At 35.4% G+C, this 22652-nt stretch overlaps 1 protein-coding gene across 4 annotated transcripts in view; it reads left to right on the top strand.

Moving 5' to 3' along the window:
* Positions 1 to 22652, top strand: part of VEZT (vezatin, adherens junctions transmembrane protein) — a 57765-nt gene that overhangs the window by 18293 nt on the left and 16820 nt on the right. The window contains exons 2-6 of one of the 4 annotated variants that reach the window (XM_028105489.1): positions 4706 to 4840; positions 8631 to 8717; positions 15381 to 15556; positions 17384 to 17659; positions 20388 to 20537. In XM_028105489.1, coding sequence (XP_027961290.1) covers positions 4706 to 4840; positions 8631 to 8717; positions 15381 to 15556; positions 17384 to 17659; positions 20388 to 20537 — 824 coding nt within the window. The remainder of the gene's footprint in view (positions 1 to 4705; positions 4841 to 8630; positions 8718 to 15380; positions 15557 to 17383; positions 17660 to 20387; positions 20538 to 22652) is intronic. The other 3 variants (XM_028105490.1, XM_028105491.2, XM_028105492.2) reach the window with 3 other exon arrangements.

Genomic DNA, 22652 nt, shown 5'->3' on the forward strand with positions numbered 1-22652 from the left:
TTCCCTCTCTAGCTATCTCTCTCTGTGTCAAATAAATAAATAAAATCTTTAAAAAAAAAAAGAACTATCACTTGTTGATTTTTATTATAGCTATTCTTTGTTAATGCAGTTATCAGGAAAGACTATTAAAATACTCCCTTTTCAGGGTGCCTGGGTGGCTCAGTTGTTTAAGCATCTGCCTTCAGCTCAGGTCATGATCTCAGCATCCTGGGATTGAGCCCCATATCAGGCTCTCTGCTCAGCAGGGAGTCTGCCTCTCCCTCTCTCTCTCATCCTCCTCCACTTGTGCTCTCTCTCTCTCTGTCTCAAATAAATAAAATCTTTTAAAAATAAAATACTCCCTTTCCAACCACATATCTTTGTTTGTTTGTTTGTTTTAAGTAAGCTCCACGCTGGGCTTGAAACCCAATGCAGGGCTTGAACTCACCACCTTGAGATCATCAAGACCTGAGCTGATGCCAAGAGTTAGATGCTTAACCAACTGAGCTACCCTGGCCCCCCAATTACTTACCTGTTTAAGGCTTGATTTTCTTTTCTTTTTTTTCTTTAAAGATTTTATTTATTTGACAGAGAGAGCACAAGCAAGTGGAGTGGCAGGCAGAGGGAGAGGGAGAAGCAGGCTCACTGCTGAGCAAGGAGCCCAATATGGGACTTGATCCCAGGACCCTGAGATCATGACCTGAGCCAAAGGCCCATGTTTAACCAACTGAGCCACCCAGGCGCCCCAAAGCTTGATTTTCTTTATATACTTCATCCAGAACAATAAATTGCAACACATTGAATGAAGAAGCATGTAAGAATCCGGCTATCTCCTATTAAGCCAGATAATAAGGGGATTTACAAAAAATGTTAAATAATCCACTTTGCTCAATACATTTTTTTTTTCCATTTTGGGGTGGGTTGTTATTTTTAAGTAAATTAATAAGTATTTTAAGTTTTTTTAGTTTTAATTTCTAATATGATAAATGTTGTTAGACATCCACAAAAACTCTTTGGGGCACTCAATAATTTTTAAAACTTTAAACAGGTTTTGAGACCCAAAAAAATCTGTGAACCCCTAGTCATGATGTGGTTTTCTGAGATCTGTCAAATAATACACAGGTTATTTGGCAGTTTCAGAGAAAAAGTGATAGTAATCTTAGCCCCCAAACATTTTTTTAATTAATAAAATAATGATTTTGCCAAAAATCCCTTTGCACTCTTAAAAAACTGCTCATGTGCTACGAGGTCTATTTCAGTCAGTTCATCTTAGCTAATGTTCAGTTCGTTAACCAAGGGATTTTTGTTTTTCATTTGTGTGTTATCATTGGTTAAATTTTAAATTTTATTTTGGCTCAAAAGTGATTGAAGCATAGAAATAGAAATAAAACATTATTATAAATGCTACAACTCAGAATACTGTCATAAACATAATGAATAAGAGCTTTAGAGTTCATACAGTCTGAGTTTATATGTGTTAGAAAGTGATATGATTTGTAGTAGCAGTCCAAAAGAGGAAAGTTCAAATATGAGATAACAATGGTGACTGGAATTACATTCTATCAGATCTGCAGTACCTTCATCCCTAGTCACCAGAGATTATCTACTCTGAAATTTTGTCAAATACTTAGTTACGTAAAGCCATGAAACAAGGCACAGTGATAGCTTTGGCAAGCCAGAATTTCCCATAACTGTAAAACAGTGCATTCCAGGGTGAAAGTGATGAATTCTGTCACTAGAGATGGGGAAGAAATCAGAACTACTAAAGCATCATTCATAGTTGCATAGCTCAAATAGATGGATGTTACACCTTTGACAAGAACGTTGTGAAACCAACCAAAAAGTTATTGAAAAGTTTTAACATTTGTAGAAAAGGCAGAATAAGGTACTGACAAAATTACTATATTAAATGACACCATTGGACATTATTGGTGTTATTCAAGGCAAATGATTAATGCTGCTGTTTTTGCAAAATGTCAAATAGTAGGTGTTCCAGCTAATTGGTGTTTCCAACTGAGTATGTATATGTATGCTCTTAGTTGATGTGCAGAACATATGGAGAATAAAGTGTTCATTGTTTCTCTTCTGTTTAATCACGTTTACAAGCATGTTACACATAATCCATTTTGTTATTTTGTGAGCTGTGACATAAACTGGAAAGGGAAGGGACTTTGGGGTCGGTGCTGACACAGCATCAGCTAAGTGTGTAGTAAGAAAGGTGCTAGAATTTGAATGAAAAGAAGTTTGACCCCATCCCCACCCACGAAGCCTCTTGCCAGAGAACAGGTAGCAATCAAGAGTATGCCTCAGTATATCGACTGAGCATTTAATTAGAACAGGCATCAGCCTACTAGCTGTTGGGCCAGGTTTGTCCTCTGTTCCCCACCTGTTTTTCTGTGACTGGTGAACAAAGAGTGGACTTTACGTTTTTAAACGGTTGGGGAAAATATCAAAAGAATGATATTTTGTAACATGGAAATTATAAGAAGTTCAGTATTTCCATAAATAAAGTTTTTTTGGAGCATAACCACACTCATTGGTTTATGTATTGTTGTAGCTGCTTTTGCACTACAGCAGCAGGATTGATTAGTTATGATAGAGACCATATGGCCTGCAAAGTGTGAAATATTTACTGTCTGGCCTTTTACAGAAAAACTTTGACAACCCTGGAATTAGAGTAACTCCACTTTGATCCATCTTATTTATTGTTCTTCCCCATGGGAGTTCGTTGAAGAAAGGGTTCTACTGCCTTAAAAACAAGCTTTGTTTTTTTTTGTTTTTGTTTTTGTTTTTTAAGTATATAAACTTTTCAAAAGGTCACCCCAACCGAAGAAGCATTCTTGTTCTTTTGCCACCCTGGGGACAGAGCAGAGAGGAGTTCACAATTCATTTTGGAAATACTTGAGTAATTGAAGGCAATATTTGAAGATACATTATGGGTGATACAAAAATTAACCATTTGTGCCAAAAGAAATTTAAGTCTGGTAGAGAGATAAGAAACATATTCCTCCTTTCATTATAATCTTTTGTCTATTTTTCCCAATAGCTTTAAAAGGAGGCATTTTATGTATCTTTTATTCTCTCAAATTGATACCCAGCAAATTGCTACCAGTATAAGCAAATTCCCACTGTTCCTCATTTTCCCAAACTCAGGGATATATTCCCTAAAAATATTGGTCTAATTTAACTGCCTCTCCTTTGTTTCCATAGCATCCAGTACAATCCTGTAATTATTGATTTGCTTGGTGTTTCTGTTCTAGACTATAAGGAAGTTTCCCTGGTATCTTCCTCTCTAGACACAGGAGGGACTGTTTGTTACTTTAGATAGTATAATATAATATTTCGGAGTGTTGGCCTTGGAGTCAGACCTGTCCTGCTTTCTGTATCTGAGTGAATCTGTTTCCTCTTCTATGAAATGGGAATTAACAATAACAATGATAGCAATGATCATAATACTTTTGTAGAGTTGGTTGTGAACCTTAAGTGAAATGATGCAAGTAGAATGCTAGTTAGGCTTGTGCCACATGGTACTATGTTAGTTGTGTTGCTGTTTACTATTGTTTTGATGGTGGTTGTTACTGTATCTCTACTACCTAACATAAGGTCTTTTTTAAAGTATTAAATATTTTTGTTGAATGGAGTCACGGTTTATTTTTAAACATGTTACCAGCTTTGTGCTTTAGAGAAGACTGAAAGTTAAAACTAAAGCTTGCTGTTTATCCAGAAATTTGTCCCATAGGTTTTCATCTAACAGTGATGCTTATGTATCTGATGGGATTGGAGTTTTTTTGGGGTTTTTTTGTTTGTTTTTTGGGGGGTTTGTTTTTGGTCTGTTCTAAAACCTGTTCTCTTTCACCTGGCTTATATAAAGTTGAAGTGTAAATTGAGTGATTACTATGGGCCAGTTACTGTTCTAAGTGTTTGTATATATTTAGTCCATATAAAGAGCCCTATGAACTAGGTCTTATTATTATTCCTATTTTAAGATGAGACAGCTGAAACACAGGATTATAAACTGTTATAGGATACTTAGCCAGTTAAGAGGCATAGTTGGGATTTGAACCTATAGTCTGGCCCCAGAGTTTGTGTTCTTAACCACCATGTTCTAACGCTTTTATTAGCCACAGAGTCTCTTGTTTGCCATATGGTTGTATGTAAGATACAGCTTATTTTAGATAACTTTCTTGGAGTTTTAAGTTTGTTTACAGCGCTGGGTGTGTGGTAGATAATACATATTTGTGCTTGAATGAATTAATATGATGGTATGATAAAATTATAATTAGTGCAGTATATAATCATTGCTTAATTCTTGGCTTCAAGTAATAACTGCTTTTCAATGTAGGCCCTCTTAGGAGCTATCTATAGCCAGGCTTGGCTATTTTGAAGCGATCTACTCTAATACTACAAATATTTGGGCAAAGAAATTGCTTAACAAATCTATTTATATTCCTAAATTCATTTTTTCTTGCTGGTTACCCACTCAGAAAAATCTGTGTTTAGAGTTTTTCCTTTTTTGGGTCCCTCTGTTGAATTGTTTGTAGTTTGTTTTTAGTTTTTTTTTAATGTTAGATGACATTGTGACAGATAATTCACTTTTTAATAGATAAAGCATTAAAGAATTTGTGCATACTGGTCATGATAATGAAGTTTGGTGTTGGATTGGCCTCTAAAATTTTTAAAATAGTAATGATATTGAAATTTGCTTTATTTTATATGTCTCTTTCAGAATTCTCCACTTTACCAGTACTTACAGGATCTGGGACACACAGACTTTGAAATATGCTCTTCTCTGTCACCAAAACCAGGAAAAAGCACAGTGACAGAGGGACAACAAAAGCCTCCTGCAAGAGCCCTGCCAAAAGTAAGAAAGCATGTTCATTCTCTATGATTAATCTTTTGTTCTTCACCTCACTGATACTTAAACTGCCTTTACCCTTACCCTTGTAAAAAAAAAAAAAATCTTATAAGCACCTCCATGTCCTTTCCGACTCTGATAAGACTTTATTTTTTTATTTCATCAGTAGTACAAAACTGTTTAGATAAATATAAATCCTTGCTGTTTTGGATTATCATAGTAATTTCTATAATGAATGGAAATTAATATGGTCGAGGATTAAAATATATTATTTCTTTAAATATTGAAGTTGTTTGGAGGGAAGCAGAAAAATATACTAAAACCTTGATGAGAACTCAACCATTAGGACTTTTATATTAATTAGAATTTTTTTCTTCGCATATTTTTTAAAAGAGAGCACAAGTTATAAGAAAGCAAATTGATAACATACTTCATGAGCAATTTCAAGGATATGTGATGGAGTGGGTTTATTTACCTCAATGTGTGATGCCCTTTATATCTATGCAGTATCCTCTTATGCAATAAATATTTCAGTTGATTACAACATTGTGAGGCTGAGATACTGGAAGAATCTCCATTAATTATGTTCTGTAAAATATATTTACTGGATTCATTTATGTTCTATTAGCCATATTTAATAAAATAAAAAAAAAATTCCAGTACATTTCAGTTTTAACAAAAGGAATTCTAATTTAATAGAAAAAATAAACCAGATTACCTCATTTCTTGAGCATTCTAGTTGAATCAGTGTTTTATTATATAAAGACATCATTATTTTTTGGAGGAGGCTTTTAAAGTTTTCAATTAGTTGTTTACTCTGTGGTGATAGAGAGGGAAGTCTCTTTTCTTCTGTTCTTAGAAAAACCCCTAAAATGTGAGGTAACCAACCTGGGCCCATTTGCAAGAGTACAATAAATATGAGAGAAATGTTTTTTGACTGATACTTACAGGGTAGGAATTAGAGAGAGCTTACATGGATCAGAACCAGTTTGCTAGTCCTCTGGACTTAAACTCTTTCTTCTCTCTGCCCCTTTCAAATGTGAATGTTCCTGGGAAGAGTTTTGAAAGCAAAACTGAACGATATAGCTAATAGGTTATTTATAGATTAAAACTTGGATTTGAGATTACTTGGCAACAAAAGACAAAGAATGGGCCAAAGGATAGTCTTAGGCAGGATATGGGCATTGGCCTTTTTTTGTTGTTCAAACTTGGGTTTTAAAGGTATTTAATCCTTTTCATTTATGATATGTATTTTTATATATAGAAGTGTTATTAATTTATAAATAAATAAAATGAGAGTTTAAGATTTACTGGTCCTCAGAAATTGAGCAATAGCCAGAGAATGTTTTTCAAAATTACCACATGTCTCGAAAGTTCCTTTAGCTTTCATATTATACATTTCAACTGTATGAGCTATATTTTTCTAAAATGGAGTTTTTCTAAATCTGGGACAGCTAAATTTTAGAAAGATTTGTTGTATTATTTAGTTCCTTCTCAGGGGATATATTTTTAGAATTGCCCCCAAAGTTCTGTTCAAGCAGTGAAGTACCAGTTATTTTCTTTGGAAAGCAAAGTTTTTGTATAACAAGAGATCATGATGAAACTGTCATTAGCCTTCATCGCCATTTTTTAATGTTCTTGTGAAGTACTTATTGAGTATTCTTACTGGTATTCTCACCATCAATATTCATTCTCTGTATGTTTTTCTAGTTTCTTTTCCTGTGATTATTCTTAAATGTTCCTTCCATAAAGTTTTAACATCAGGCCTCATCTCTCTTGGTCTGTTTTTATGAGTGATCTCATCTACTTTCTTGCCCTCATTAGCTACTTACGTGTATTCTCCATCTTCACTGAGTTCTGGACGTTGCTTAAACATTTCACATGGCCTGTGCCCCCAGGAAACTCAGATTCATATGTATAAAACAAATAAAATATTCTTTCCATATTCCCAAATTACCACTCTCAGTTATCTTAAGATTTCCTATGGCTCCCACATTAATTTGGTCACTAAATGATATATCAAGTAAACTTCTTATGTCTCTAAAATCCAACCCTTATCCATTACCATTTTTTGCTACCCTACTTGATGCCTTTGTCATTATTTAGCTGGACTATTAAATATCCCCCTAATCAGGCTTCTTGGCTACAGTCATTTCCTGCTAGTATTGCCTCTACAGTTATTTTTCTTAAATGCTGATTTTTATTGTTTCATTTCCTTGCTTAAAATCTTTGGTGGCTCCTCACAGCCTTACAGGATAAAGTCTAAACTATTAAGGCATATAAGACCAAAGTCCTTTAAAACCGCTATCAGTGATCATTACTGTTCCCTTCTTCCCTTGGGTCTTAGCCTGTCCCAGACTCTGTCACCATGCCCGTGACATGCTTCCATGGCTGTCCCCTTTCTTTGTCCTGTTCTCTTGCCCGGAATGTTCTTCCCTCCTTTGTTAAATTCCTGCTCATCTGTTAGGGCATAGCTTCAGTGTTAGCACCCCTTGACCTTTTTTCCCCACGCTTTCCCAGACTTTACTTTGTTTTGTAATTATTTATACCATCTCTTCTATACTAAGTTCTTGAAAACAGCAGTTATGTGTATTCATCTTTGTTCCTGTCACCCTTTTTCAGTACCTGGGATATAGTAACCACTCAATGAATATAAACTCCATTTACTAGCATGGAAATGGGCTATTAACATTAAGGTAATTTTAATTTTTGGTTGATTCAGTAATATAACTTTTATTTCAATATGAGACACTTTTTCTAAAATTGATTAAAATGTCTTTCTGCCTTAGCGTTGTGGAATAAAATATTCTTAGTATTTGCAAACTTGGAGCATCCTGTGGTTTTCATTTCTTTTATTTTCTTTTATTTTCTTTTTTAAAGATTTTGTTTATTTATATTTTTGACAGAGAGACACAGTAAGAGAGGGAACACAAGCAAGGGGAGTGGGAGAGGGAGAAGCAGGCTTCCCGCTGAGCAGGGAGACCGATGTGGGGCTTGGTCCCAGGACCCTGGGATCATGACCTGAGCCAAAGGCAGATGCTTAACAACTGAGCCACCCAGGCGCCCCTGGTTTTCATTTTGAAATACATACTGTCATCATCTTGATATAGCTAGTATATAGTATACCCAATAAATGGGCTGCATCAAGATAACTTCTGAGTGCTCTTTATTTAAAAAAAAAAATAATTAATTTTTTTATGTAGTGTTCCATGATTCATTGTTTGCATATAACACCCAGTGCTCCATGCAATATGTGCCCTCCTTAATACCCATCACTGGGCTAACCCATGCCACCAGCCCTCCTCCCCTCTAAAACCCTCAGTTTGTTTCTCAGAGTCCATAGTCTGTCATGGTTCATCTCCCCCTCCTGTTTCCCCCCCTTCATTAGTGCTCACCATAGCACATATCCTCCCCAATGCCTATCACCCAGCCATCCCATCCCTCCCACCCCCCACCACTCCAGCAGTTTGTTTCCTGAGATTAAGAATTCTTCTGAGTGCTCTTTAAAAAATCTGCTTTCAGGTCTCATTCAAAACTTAATTTTAACTTAATCTAAACCTGTAGATTGGGGACCCAAGAATATTTCTAAATAAAATCTCCAGGTGATTCTGATGTGCAAGTAAATCTGGGAATTATTAAGGAGCCTGAACATATTGACAAAGGATATAACCTAGATGATTTTTTTCTCTCTTTTTCTAATAAAAATTCTGATTAATTAGAAGTAAGTTATATGGAGTTTTTCTGCTCTTTGGGTGTGATTTAATAAATCCTATATGATGTTATTCATCTCCTTCAGCAAGGCATCCTGTTAAAAGTGGCTGAAACCATCAAAAGTTGGATTTTTTCTCAGTACAATAAGAAAGATGACTTACTTCAGAAGTTGGTAAGTGTTTGCTCTACTTCTTTTTGTCAGTTTTCAGGGCTCCAGTTTACTAGTGACAGAATCTGATGAATCAGAATTTGTTTTGCTACTGATTTAGGGAGTGATTGATTCTAAATAGAAATTCTGGGCAATTCTCTGAAAGGAGACTGCCTGCTTCATTAAGTGTTAAAGTTTGTTGATATCACCTAAAAAAAAAAAACCAACAAGAAATTCTTCAATAATTGTGGATATTTGAATTTGGTTTTATTAGTATTATTTCATAGTTCTTCCAAGAGGTTATTAGCCATTTAGAATAGAATATTCTGGTAGTTATTGATGCCCTGTTTGTTAGATTACTAATTTCCTGCTGCCATCTTCCTCCACTGACAAGTATTCCTCTCAATAGGGAAAGGACTGTATCCATTGGTGAGATCTCCCTTTTCATTAGGAGCTTGTATCCTTATCCCACAGTCTAAGATTACAGAGTTTGGGCAAAATTAAAGTCGTTCCCTCCTAATTTATTTATCATTAATCTATCATTCTCTGATAACTTCATATATAAAATTTAATCTCCCAAGACTAATCACAGAATTTCCCAAAGACTTGGAATTGTGACCGTGATCACAAATCATCTTTGTGATTCCTGTGAGTCTTGCTTTTTTTTTTCCCCTACTCTCTACGGTAATAGATCTGGTGTTTGACCTCTGACCCCCAGGAGGGATGCTTCAACTTTGTGCATCTTAAGCAATGCAGAATCCAAATAGTAAAGCTAAAAAATTGAAGTTATGAAGTTCTCATGGCTCTCAGAAGGAGTAATCAAGTTACAAGTAAGCAGATTTCAGGATCCTCTGCTGGCCTATGACCTTAAGATAATTATCATTCTTGTAAATTACCATTTGTAAAGAGATGTTTACAAAGTGCTTTCACATTTTGGTTTGGTAATCCAAACACTGTAAGGTTTAATTCATTTTACCAATTGGAAAGCCTGAGATTCAGACAGTTCAGTTTGGTTTAAGAATACTTAGTAAGTGAATTGTTCAAGAATGTTCAACTAGAAAGTGATAGAGTTAGAATTTGAACTCAGGTCTCCTGTTTCAAAGCCTAGGCTCTCCATTATAACATACTACCTCTCTAGCTTGAGTATTATTACATATTGACTGACTAAAGTTACTTTTTTAGCAATCCAAATGGGCAAGTTCTCTGTTCAGGGTTTCATCTTTGTAGGTATGTTGAGAAGGTCAATGAAGTGTCTTGTCCCCTGCGTAGAATATCATCTCTATCCAGGTGGAGCCATCCTCATTCTTCAGTGATACTAGGACTGTGGTAAGGTATATGGATCCATATACATTTTTCTGTGGTTTAGTCGTAGTCTACCTAGTCCTGATCTTTACATTCTTGGTCCTTTGTGACTGGCCACATGTTTCACTGTAAAGTGCCAGCTTCTGTATGCATCTCTTTTGTGCCTATATTGTAGAGAATTGTAAGAAGTACATACTGGAGAAACCATTTACTAGTAATGGAACAAGGAATTACCCTGTGGCTTCTGGCATGAGATGGTTGACTTTTCCTTTGTGACATATTTAAAATTTTATTGGCTATACAGATATTGAACCAGTCCCTCTTTCCTTTTATAAAAATACTGGCAGTTGCTCCATGATAGCGGAACCTTTTGCCATTATTCCTTTTTATTAAAGTAGTACTTCTTAAAGATTAAAAAGAAAGTTCTTTTATAGCAACTATAATGGTAGGGGTATTAGCACTTTTTAAGCACGTGTTAGCCTGTAAAGTGCTTTCACACATGTTATCTCATTTGGTCCTCATCACCTTTATGAAACAGCACAATATATTAAAAAATATATAAGATCATTGTAATATATTGACACATGAATAGTTCCCTTCTCTATCCCTAGGGGTAAAAGCAGAAATCTCTCTGTTGTTTAGCTGTGCTTCTCACACCCTTTCATTCCATACAAGCAGATAACTTCTGAGTTACCTTCTCATACCATTTTTCCATTTAGATCCTTAAAAGATTCCTGTTACCCGTCAAATCAAGTCTAGTTCATCACTTCAGCATGAAAGAGTCTGCATAATTTGGCCCTAAACTACCTTTCCAGCCAATATTTTCATCAGCCAACCCAGTCTTACTTTTCTTTTAGTCCATATCTATTCTGTATGTCTGTGTTTGTGCTATTATACTATGGTAGAATTCTTTCCATTTTTTCTCTTTTATTGCAGTCTTTTCAATAAGCAGTCCTAGCTCTTCCTCAGGACCTTTCCCACAAACTTCAGCCTATTGGATCTCTTATTTTCTTCAACAATGTAGTAATAATTATCCATGCTATGTTTTGTAGGTTTTGTATCGTATTATGTGTGCTTTTCTTTATTGTAATTATTTCATGGGTACTAACAACATTAACAGCTAACACTTAACATAGTATCTACTATGTAAATGTTTACTATGCACTAGACGCTTAATATTTTATAAATATTGACTTACTTAATTCTCACAACAACCCTATGAAGTAGGTACTATTCTTAACCTCATTTTGCAGATGAGGAAACTAAAACAGAAAAGTTATTAACTTAAGATGTAGAACCAGGATATAAACCTAGGCTAACTACATCTTGGCACTCCGACTTGCTAAGGGTGAGCCAGAGTTCTCATGGTACACCTCCCCACAACATGGAACACCCAACCATACAGATGGTACCTACTAATACTTAGTCAATCAGAATTAATACCTTTTAAATCTTCATTTATTTGAGACTTGGACCAGAGTCCAAATAAAGTTATTGTGAATGTTTCTTAATATTAGCAGATGTCTATTTTCCCACTAATTTGATTGCCATATTGCAAATATACAATTTTAGAATTTATCCTTAAAAATTTTTTAATTCATCGATTTAATTTGATTTAATTTTATAGCTATGATTAGAATATAGTTCAAATTCTTCCTTTCTAGAGGCAGTCAAGTTACTAGATAATACTGCATTAGTTAGAGTGTCTTGTCACTTTGAAGTTTATTTGTATGTTTGGGTGATTATAGGTGGTTAGTTTGTCACATTCTTTTTTTTTTTTAATTTTATTTATTTATTTGACAAGATAGAGCACAAGCAGGAGAGGCAGAAGGAGAAGCAGGCTCCCCACTGAGCAGGGAGCCCAAAGCAGGGCTCGATTCCAGGACCCTGGGATCATGACCTGAGCCAAAGGTAGTCACTTAACCAACTGAGCCACCCGGGTACCCCAGTTTGTCACATTCTTGAATCAAATATTCCTAAAGCTATTAGTAATGCCTCAAAGCACAATAGTTTTGAGGAAACATTATCCCAGTTTTGCAGACAGGTCTGATGTGACAAGGATGGTGTTAAAGAAAGTGTGTACCTGGGACGCCTGGGTGGCTCAGTCTGTTAAGCATCTGCCTTCAGCTCAGGTCATGATCCCAGGGTCCTGGGATCAAGTCCTGCATCGGGCTCCTTGCTCAGCAGGGTGCCTGCTTCTCCCTCTGCCTGCCCCTCCCCTTGCTTGTGCATGCTCTCTCTCTGTCTCTCAAATAAATAAATAAAATCTTTAAAAAAAAAGAAAAAAAGGAAAGTGTGTACCTGATTAGGCAGCATATCTATACAAGAGGGAAATCTCCCATTGTACATTAATAGCTTTCCTCCTCTCTGTGAGCCTTAGCTTTCCTTTAGTTAGGCTTCTTTAAACTTACCCATATATAGGTACAGAGAGGTCTCATAAAAAGGTACAATTTAAAGCTTTCATAGCAAAAACTTAATTTTTAATCCTTAGTATTTTAATATCAGTTTGTGTGGGGAATCCAAATCAAATAACAAGACCAATGTGTGGAGATCTATTTCAAAGATTACTTGAAAAGCTGCTGTGTTCCTCCTCCTGCCATCCTTGCTTCCCACCCCTTCCCTAACAGTGGTATAAAGTGAATTATGCTCTTCTGTTTATGAAAGTGAGGTGGTGGGGCGCCTGGGTGGCTCAGTCGTTGGGCGTCTGCCTTCAGCTCAGGTCATGATCCCGGGGTCCTGGGATCAAGCCCCGCATTGGGCTCCCTGCTTGGCGGGAGGCCTGCTTCTCCCTCTCCCACTCCTCTGCTTGTGTTCCCTCTCTCGCTGTGTCTCTCTCTGTCAAATGCGTAAATAAAAAATCTTTAAAAAAAAAAAATAAGTGAGGTGGAGTGTCAATTAATTAATTGGTTCCTAATGTTAGAATTCTGATTTTTTTAAGGTATTTATTTATTTATTTATTTATTTTGGAGACAGAGGGAGAGAGTCCCAAGCAGACTCCGTGCTGAGCACAGAACCCAAGGCAGGGCTCAATCTCACTGAGATCATGACCTGAGCCAAAATTAAGAGTCAGACGCTTAACTGACCGAGCCACCTAGGCACCCCTAGAATCATGATTCTAAGAAGAGAAAGGAGGCACATGAAAAGATGCTCAACATGCCTAATCATCAGGGAAATGCAAATCAAAACCACAATATGACCTTACACCTGTCAGAATGGCTGGTATCAAAAAGACAAGAAATAATAGATAATTAAAATTAATAAAGGGGTGCCTACCTAGCTGGCTTAGTAGGTAGATCATATGATTCTTGATCTACACCACATTGGGTATAGATCTTTTTTTTTAATTTTTTTATTTACTTATTTTTAAAGATTTTATTTCTTTCAGAGAGAGAGAGTGTGCAGGCATGAGTGGGGGGAGAGGCAGAGGGAGAAGCACACTCCCTGCTGAGCAGGGAGCGCAATGCAGGGCTCAGTGCGGGGCTCCCAGGACCCTGGGATCATGACCCAAACCGAAGGCAGACACTTAACTGACTGAGCCACCCAGGCACCCCTAGGTGTAGAGCTTTCTTTAAAAAAAGAAAAAGAGGGGCGGCCTGGGTGGCTCAGTCGTTAAGCTCAGGTCATGATCCCAGGGTCCTGGGATTGAGCCCCGCGTTGGGCTTCCTGCTCACCCTTCTCCCTCTCTCACTCCCCGTGCTTGTGTTCTTGCTCTCGCTATCTCTCTGTCAAATAAATAAATAAAATCTTTAAAAAAAAGAAAAATAAATTAAAAAAGAAAAAAACAATAAATAATCAATAAATATGTCAATATAGGGCTAATACTAATTTAAAACATTCTTCTCTAAAAGTGATGTATAACGCACAATCAAGAAGATATGCACTCATAGTTGGATATATGGATCACTGCATTCCTATTTAGTCCCCATTGTGATCAGCTTAGGCAGGGTAGGTAGGCTCTTGTGTGGGAATGATTAACTGGCTAAGAAGAACAAACCCGTTGTCTTCAAACCCTAGACCTAATTGGTTTTACTTTAATAGCTAAAGGCCTTGTCCATTAAAAATTCTCTTTATCTTACAATAGGATCATTCTGTTCTTAAATTTAATGCATAATAAAAACTTCAAATTTTCTCATACAGCAGACTCTATATAGGGAAGTATAATTGATTACCAAAGACTTAGGATTTGAAATCAGAATTCTGGAAAGCTACTTAATCTCTGGGCTTTAGTTTTCTCCTCTATAGAACAGAGAGGAGGATGAAAATGTACATTGTGGGGGTTACTGTGAAAGTTAACCTGTGTACTCTAATATTGCTACTTCATCTCTCACCTTTTTTGTTTTTGTTTTAATTTATCTATTTAAGTAATCTCTACCCTCAACATGGGGCTCAAACTCGTAACCCTGAGATCAAGAGTTGCATACTCCTGCTAACTGAGCCCACCAGGTGCCCCTCGTCTCTCACCTTTTTACCATGTACAGTCTATGTAAAACTAAAAGCAATGACTTGCAGTTCTAAAGAGGCTTTTGTTCTTCCCATCCCCCTCTTCCAACTGTTTCATCTGGTCAGTTCTTGTTCATACTTTAAGACTCAGCTCAGGCATCACCACTTTTCTTTTCTCTGACTTCATTACAAGTTTTGGTTCCTCTGTGCCATTTTCATAGTAATCCAGGTATACCTCATTGCACTTCTTTGCACATTATGTTGTGACTGTTTACTTTTCAGTCCTCTTCATTAAACTGTGAACTCTTTAAGAGTAGAGACTTGTATGTTATGCTCCTTTTTCGTGCCCTTGGTGTCAAGCGTGGTTCTTGTATATATAATATTTTTTGATAGAAGGAAAAGAAGAAGGAATAAATGAGCTAGTATATGTGAAAGCATTTTGTAAACTATAAAGTGCAATGCACATATTAGTGTGGTTTTGCATTACATTCCTCAGTGTTGTGTTTTCAATATCTGAATGTCCATTTTTAGAAGGCCTGGATCCTACTGATATAATTCTCACTGTATTGGCTATATTATTACAGTATCCAGGGACAGCATCTTATATTACAGGATTATAGTTTCCATGCTCTGTTCCAACAATTTAATTAATTAGACTTAACTAGGCAGTTTATTAGTCTTTAGTTACTTGACATTTCTTTATTAAAAATTTATATTTTACATCTGGTGGCTCAGTAACATCCATCTCAATCTTTATTGTTTCACATTTACAGTGAAACTAAAATCCCATACATCATACTAAAGATAGATTGGACTGTTGTATCTTCTTCTTGGAGGCTATACTGAAAATAAATACCCTAAATTTTGTTAGCACATTAGGAGCTTAACATTTAATACAAAATTATGTATGTAATAATGCCTCTCTTCCGATTTTTTAATGGCAAGGATATTGGATTCCGACTCGACTCACTACATACCATCCTGCAACAGGAAGTCCTGTTACAAGAGGATGTGGAACTGATTGAGCTACTTGATCCCAGTATCCTGTCTGCAGGGCAACCTCAACAACAGGAAAATGGACACCTTCCAACACTTTGCTCCCTGGCAACCCCTAATATTTGGTACTGTCCAGAAAAGATCTATCCCTTGCTTACATATATGGTATTAGCAGAGGAAATCCATCTTCATGTTCTCTGTTGTAAAGATACTATAAACATTCCATACATTTTAACATTGTGATTAATGTAGTGATACCCCAAAGGTTTAAAAAGAAAAAGTACCTTTCTAAAGTAAACACTATTTAAAGTGAAGCTGGAAAAAAATCGTTATTACATATTTTTAATTCAGTATAATTAGTTCTGTGTTTAATAACCCAACAAGCAGGCATAACATGTGCCCCAAGGATCTCTCTTACCCATATACCTAATACATGTGTGTGCATGCAGTCCTAGCCACTTATGTATCTTTATAATTAATAGATTATATCATAAATGCATTGGAGAAACATCAAAAATAGGATGGGACATGGAGGTAAACAGTCAATTCTTGCTTTGTTGGCTGAGAAGCCATAGAGAATAGCCTGAGAGTTCAGTCCTAAAACTTTTCAACTACTTGAAGTATTTGGGTCTAATGCAGAAGTCCCAGGCCATGTTTTTAGAAAGAATAGCAAAAAGGGATTTATATGCAGAACTGTTCATGTCCTCTTCCTATTAAAGTATGAGTTTTTTAAGTGAACAAAATCACTGCTTGAACTATTCAAGTTATATAGGTAGTTATATAACGTTGGCCTCAGATTTCTGAATTTATCTGTCTTGCCGGTCAAATTGACAAATGCTTCCTATTGTAACAGGTAGCAAAGTATGTCTTCCAAATCTGTAGTCACTCAGCATCATGATGAAGTAAAGCATCTTACCCTTTATAAATATAAGAATGCAAGGAACTGCTAGAAGGAACCAGGGTTTAAAAGAATTTTACAGCTTTAACTCTCAAGTTTCTTTTAGGCAGAGATGTGATTAAGCAACCCTGAGACCTGTAAATACTTTTAGACTTTGCTATTAATGCATGAAAGTATATAGATTTTGCTTTGATATTACCAGTATCATTTGAAAGTAAAGTATTCCAAGAGAAATTGGGGCAGCTAAATATTTATAAGGAAGCATTCTTACATGTGAGTTTATAATTTGATTATAACTGTCTTCAGGTATTGTTGGTTTTTTTAGATATCCTCAGACACATCTCCCTATAGTCACCTCTTTCTTATATATATTTTTATCAAAGCCTTCATTGCTTAAAAGATGTATTTTAGTCTGTAGATTTGTAATTAACCTAGAGAAAAAAATTCATATATATTTTTACTTAAAGCATTGTAAAAGTACAAAGTTTGTGCATATTATGGGCTGTGGTAAGTATGTGTATTTCAGATTTATGATAATGATTATTTAAAATTAGTTGACTTTACTGAAACAATTACTCGAGTATATATTAGTTCTGTTGGAGAAATACTTATATTTTCTTGAGATATTTGTTTTGTGCAAATAATTAGTATCTGACTTTAGGAAAAGAACTCATAATATGACAATATTAAAATGTATTTTAATATTAAAAATAGTAAAAATTATTTTTACTTTTAAATTTATAAAATTGGATTTTAAACTCTACTTTGTTTTTAGGTTAGAAGAGTCCATATCTTTAAAAAAAAAAAGAATCATTTCAGAAGATACCTATTACTTATGTCCTTTACCTAAACTTAGCTCAGATTTTAATACCTGAGCACCATTGTTTATTTGCTAGGTATTTTTTAACTATTTCACATTACTTGTTTAAATGTCATATTTTTTTAAGTCACACTTTACAAAGAAACTAGAATTTATCTATTTTAGTAAACCTAAATTACTAACACATCTTTCTCTAGTCTGATGGGTATCATTTTCTTGGTTTCTCTGTTATAGGGATGTCTCAGTGCTGTTTGCCTTCATTAGTTTGCTCATTATGCTTCCCACTTGGTGGATTGTATCTTCCTGGCTGGTATGGGGAGTGATTCTATTTATTTTTTTGATCGTAAAAGCTTTGAGATTATGGAGAACAGCCAAACTACAAGTAACTCTAAAAAAATACAATGTCCATTTAGAAGATACAGCAACAAATAGCCGAGCTTTTACTAACCTTGTGAGAAAAGCTTTACGTCTCATTCAAGAAACTGAAGTCATTTCCAGAGGATTTACACTGTGAGTTCATTTTTCATTTTATTTTTTAAATAATTCTTTTCTACTACATAGTTAAATTAGAATATTTATTACCTATTTTCATTTCTGTGTTGCAGTTATAGAAAAAAGGTTTTTCTTAGGCACTTACTGAAGTCTCTTAACTGTGAAGGAACAAATACATTCTATGCTGGATTTAATATGTAGTATGATTCTGCTTATCTACTTTGAGAAACCAAAGAGCTTTGAGAGTTATGTGTTATCATGTGATTATTTTATGAGATAATAGAGAGAGCCTAACATTGAACCTAGCATGCAAAGTTACCCAACAAATGTTTGCTTTCTTTACTCTCTGCCAGATGCTCTCTTTCCTCAGTTTAAATGATAGATGTATTGGACTTGAATTCATTTTGAAAAATTTTGCCATGCATTAATAATATTCTTTAAGTAAATGTTAGCAGATATTATAGCACTAATACTCTCAGAGTATAATGCAAATAATGATGTTTTCACATTCTCACAGGAAATTAAATATTCACCAGTCAAGTCTAGTCTTACTTAAATATTAAGCTACCGGATATATAGGATATTATTCTATTATTAAAAGGGTAGTTATATTTATTGAGCACCATTATGATCCAAATATTGTGCTAGGTAATTTTGCATATAACCAAAAGCATGCAAAACACGTGGTAGAGCAAATGTTCAGATCCATTCCACCTGACTCTTGAGCTTTTTCTGGTGCACTAGGCTGCCTGCTAACCACTAACAAATGACAGTTGTACTGTAGTATATTTAACAATTTATCTAACTCATATAACCTTTGTAATCTGTAGGCGGGAGAAAGCAAGTACATGGTGAAGAATAATTATTACTCTTAATTACTTATATCTGGAAAATCACAAAAAGGGAGAGCAGAAGAACCGTGGTAGTCAACTTGTTCTTCACTCTGCCATGGTTATTAAGAATAATTTAAACAGTCCTGATGGAAAAGCTGTCTGTGGAAAATCACGAAACAGGAAGTGGAAGAATCTCCAGTAGTCATCTCATTCTTCACTCTTTTGTGTTCTAGAACAGTGTTTAAACAATCTCAAGCCATGAGAGAGATTTTATAACTTCTCTTTCTGCTCGATTCAAAATGTAGTAGTTCTCTGAATTTTTGTCGTTCATATTGTAGTTAAAGTCTTCTTGTTGGTAGAGCATAGCAAATATTAAGTTGTTTGAACATTTCGATTTTAAAAGTTAAAAACAACACTAAGTAATAACTCCTTTTCATTCTTGATTTGCACAGTATTTCATTGAGAAGACTGACTGGTTAAGCGAAGTGGCTGTGTGTCCAATTAATGCTTAGGCATGTATAGGGGATTCTGTGCTTTTTGTCATTTTCCAACTTACGTTATGGAATTATGTATAGAATTGGCATGAAGAACTAAAATGGGCCAGCTAGACATGATTGACCTCTGGATTATGACTTCTGTCCATTGACATGCAGGCAGGCTAAAGAAATGTTGGCAAAAATTGTTTCACTTGTTTCCATCTAACTGGATAATGGATTGAAAAAATTATGAGGAATAATGAATCTTGAATCATAACTTTTTTAGAAATATTTTCATCTTTAAAACTGGTTTATTAGTAAAATGAAACTCACACAATAATGCCATATATTGAAAACAAACCCTCAATTTGTCCTCTCTAGCAAAGAATTTAACAATTCTTTGCCTCATTTTGTTATTTTAAAATAAGCCTGACAGTCCATTGTCCTGTTTTTTAAATAGATTTTTAATGCCTGAATATATTTTAGTTTGGTTTAATATTTTAAGAGTTTTGAGTTAGATGTTTTGTTTTGCAAATTTGTGGTTATAGTGTAAGAAATTTATAAATTCTAATATTTTACTTTGCTACTGGGAGAAGTTACTGGTTAGGTGAAAAAACTACTATTCAATAGCTGTGTGATATGTAATTATTTTTCATTTCATTTATAAAAGCATGATCTGCATCATTGTTGCAAATAGGTACTCCCCATTTCTCTTTTGGAAAGTGCTATGAAATGTGCTTCCTCTTGAATAGCTTTGAGAGTAGCTACGCTACTACCTAGTAACCCTTCCTTTGCCTTTCTACTTGCATTCCCCTGTTGGCCACTGGTCCTGTTATCTCCCTGCGTCCCCTACTTCATTTTGAGTAGGTAAGTGCCAGTGGCAGCAGGTGGGTAAGTCATTTTACCCTACTTTTATGAATGTACAGAATGTATTTCTATACAGTATTTGATTGTTCTGTACAAGTGACCAAAAATACGATTGATGAACATACATAAATGCATATTAAGAATGTAAAAGTATTTGTAATTAAGGCTTTCATACTTATTATAGATTTGGGTTTTGAAAACTGAATGTAAAGTAGTACCACTTTAGTATATTTTAGCAAGTAGAATGTCTGTATCAAAAAATTGCAATGTCTTACATAAGTATTCCTTACATTTCTACTATATTTTGAATAAAATTTATTGTTTCCCCGTATCAAAAGAAGCCTTTACTCTTGGAGATTTGAGTTTTTCATTTGTCTTTTTTTTTTCCTTTGGTGGCAATATATGTATCAGGGAAATGGCTATTTATGAGACCTGAGTTGGGATATTTACAATCATTTTCTAATAAAAACCACGAAAAAGGATTTTTTTTCTAAGTTTAATAGAATTATGGATTTAGGAAACAAAAACTTTAGGACACCTGTACAGTTGTATCACATTTTACTTTTCAAGTTTGCTTGACAGGGTCAGTGCTGCTTGCCCATTTAATAAAGCTGGACAGCATCCCAGTCAGCATCTCATCGGTCTTCGGAAAGCTGTCTACAGAACTGTAAGAGCCAACTTTCAAGCAGCAAGGCTAGCTACCCTATATATGCTGAAAAAATATCCTTTTCTGTCTATATGTAAGAATAAATATGCTTCCAGAGTCATGAATATAGATAGTATAGGTGCATCCTGTAAAAGTGAAGTGTAAACTGAGATTGCCTATTTTGAAGCTAATTTCCATCATCACTTCTATTTTAAAACTGGAAATGCATTCTAGGGGGAATAACAGTAACAGACAGGAAGAAAGTTTTTCTGTTCTCGTGTGGCTCAGTTTCAACAAGGAAAAAAACTCAAAGGCCCTCCCATTACTGGTCCAAAGAATAAAGTCAAGAATCTGGCTTTGGTAGGTCTGACATTTTTAAAAGCTACTGGACCTGGCAAATTTGCGTCATGACATGGAAGTAAACTGGTAACAGGAAATCCTTCCCCTTTCAAAAAACAGAGGCTCTCAAGTCAGATTGGCTAAGTTTAAATTTTAGCTGAATCAGTTACTGCCTAGGTGACTTTAAGCAAGTTTCTTAACTTTCTGTACCTTGCTTTATTCATTTTAAAAATGGCAATAACAACATACTCTTCCTGACTGTGTTTTTGTTGACATCAAATGAGTTAGTGCATCTAAAGTGCTTAGACAGTGTCTTGTGTATAATAAACACTCAGAGACTGCATGACAGTAAGTCTGTCACTTCACTTTACTATATCAGGAAATTAGTTCTATTAATCAGGAAATAAAGTTGTATAGGATCTTTATTTCAGTTAAGATTCATAGATCATTTAAATCACGAGTAAATGGAATGCACATACACTACTTGTACCTTCAGTATTTTGGGTACTATAGCACTGATAAATATAATGCTTGAAGTTTACAGAGTGCTTTAGTATATCTTTATATATACCTTTCCAGGTAGATCTTTTTGTCTCCATTTTAGTAGGAAAACTAAATAAACTCTCTACTTTGTGTGATTTGCTTGGTGTTAACATAACTTGTAAGAGGTGAAGTTCTGTCTTTTTTTTTTTAAGATTTTTTATTTATTTATTTGACAGAGAGATAGAGCACAGATAGGCAGAGTGGCAGGCAGAGGGAGAAGAGGCTCTCCCCTGAGCAGGGAGCCTGATGTGGGGCTCAATCCCAGGGCCCTGGGATCATGACCTGAGCTGAAGGCAGACGCTTAACCGACTGAGCCACACAGGTGCCCCGTGAAGTTGTGTCTTTACTATAGGACTTAATGACTTGAAATCTTTCTCTATATATATTTTTAACTGTACCAGCTATTCTTTGGAAATTGAAAGCATTTTAATTTTAGTCATGAACTTGTCCATTCAGTTCCCCCTCTGCCTAAATACCTGCCTGCTCTATGTTACAAAGATAGAGTAAAAACTTGTATGACCTACTTTTAAAGACTTTAGAGTATTTTCAGTAGATAAACCGGTATTCATAATACAATATAAGTGCCCAGGGTGCCTTCCAGCATAGCAGGACAATGTACTTGACTGGCAGGGTCGGAGAATGCTTTCAAGGAGTTGACCTTGAGGATAGTAAGAGTCTGCATTCCAAGTAGAATGAAGCAAAGATACGGAAAGAAATAAAGGTATGGTAGTATGGCATGTGAACTTCAAGGAGTTACTCATTCAGTAAATACTTATTGAGAATCAACTCAGTGCCAAGCAGTATGCCAGCTACTGGATTTATGGTGGTATACATAATAGGCATGGTACTTACAGCTTAGTGAGGGGTAAGGGAGTGAAAAGGAATAGCCTAACAATGATTGCAAATTTATGAGTTTCCTGTGCCAGTCACTTTTCTGGCTAATAGGAACCTAGCAGTGAACAAGAAAGATAAGATCCTTGTACTCATGGCTCTTACCTTCTAGTGGATGAGATAATGAATAAAAAGTGAACAAATGAGCTTTTCACATATCTGTTACAAAGTAAAAAACTCCAGCAGAGTAGGATAGAGAGTGATTGGTGGCTTAAGGCTTTTGATTGGATCATAGGGGAAGGCCTCCTTGAGGCCTTTAAATTGACATTTGAATGAGGAGAAAGATCATGTTCCAGTTTGATGAACCAGGGAGTATAAAGATCTGTGGCAGGAGTTATTTTAGCATGATTGGAGTATAGCAAGACGGCCATCATGACTAGAGTACAGTAAGTTGGGAGTTAGGGTATGAGATGAGA

The sequence above is a fragment of the Eumetopias jubatus genome, unplaced genomic scaffold (assembly GCF_037043125.1).
Source record: "Eumetopias jubatus isolate StellerSeaLion01/CBP00866 unplaced genomic scaffold, mEumJub1_p1.0 scaffold_8, whole genome shotgun sequence".
NCBI classification, from domain to species: domain Eukaryota; kingdom Metazoa; phylum Chordata; class Mammalia; order Carnivora; family Otariidae; genus Eumetopias; species Eumetopias jubatus.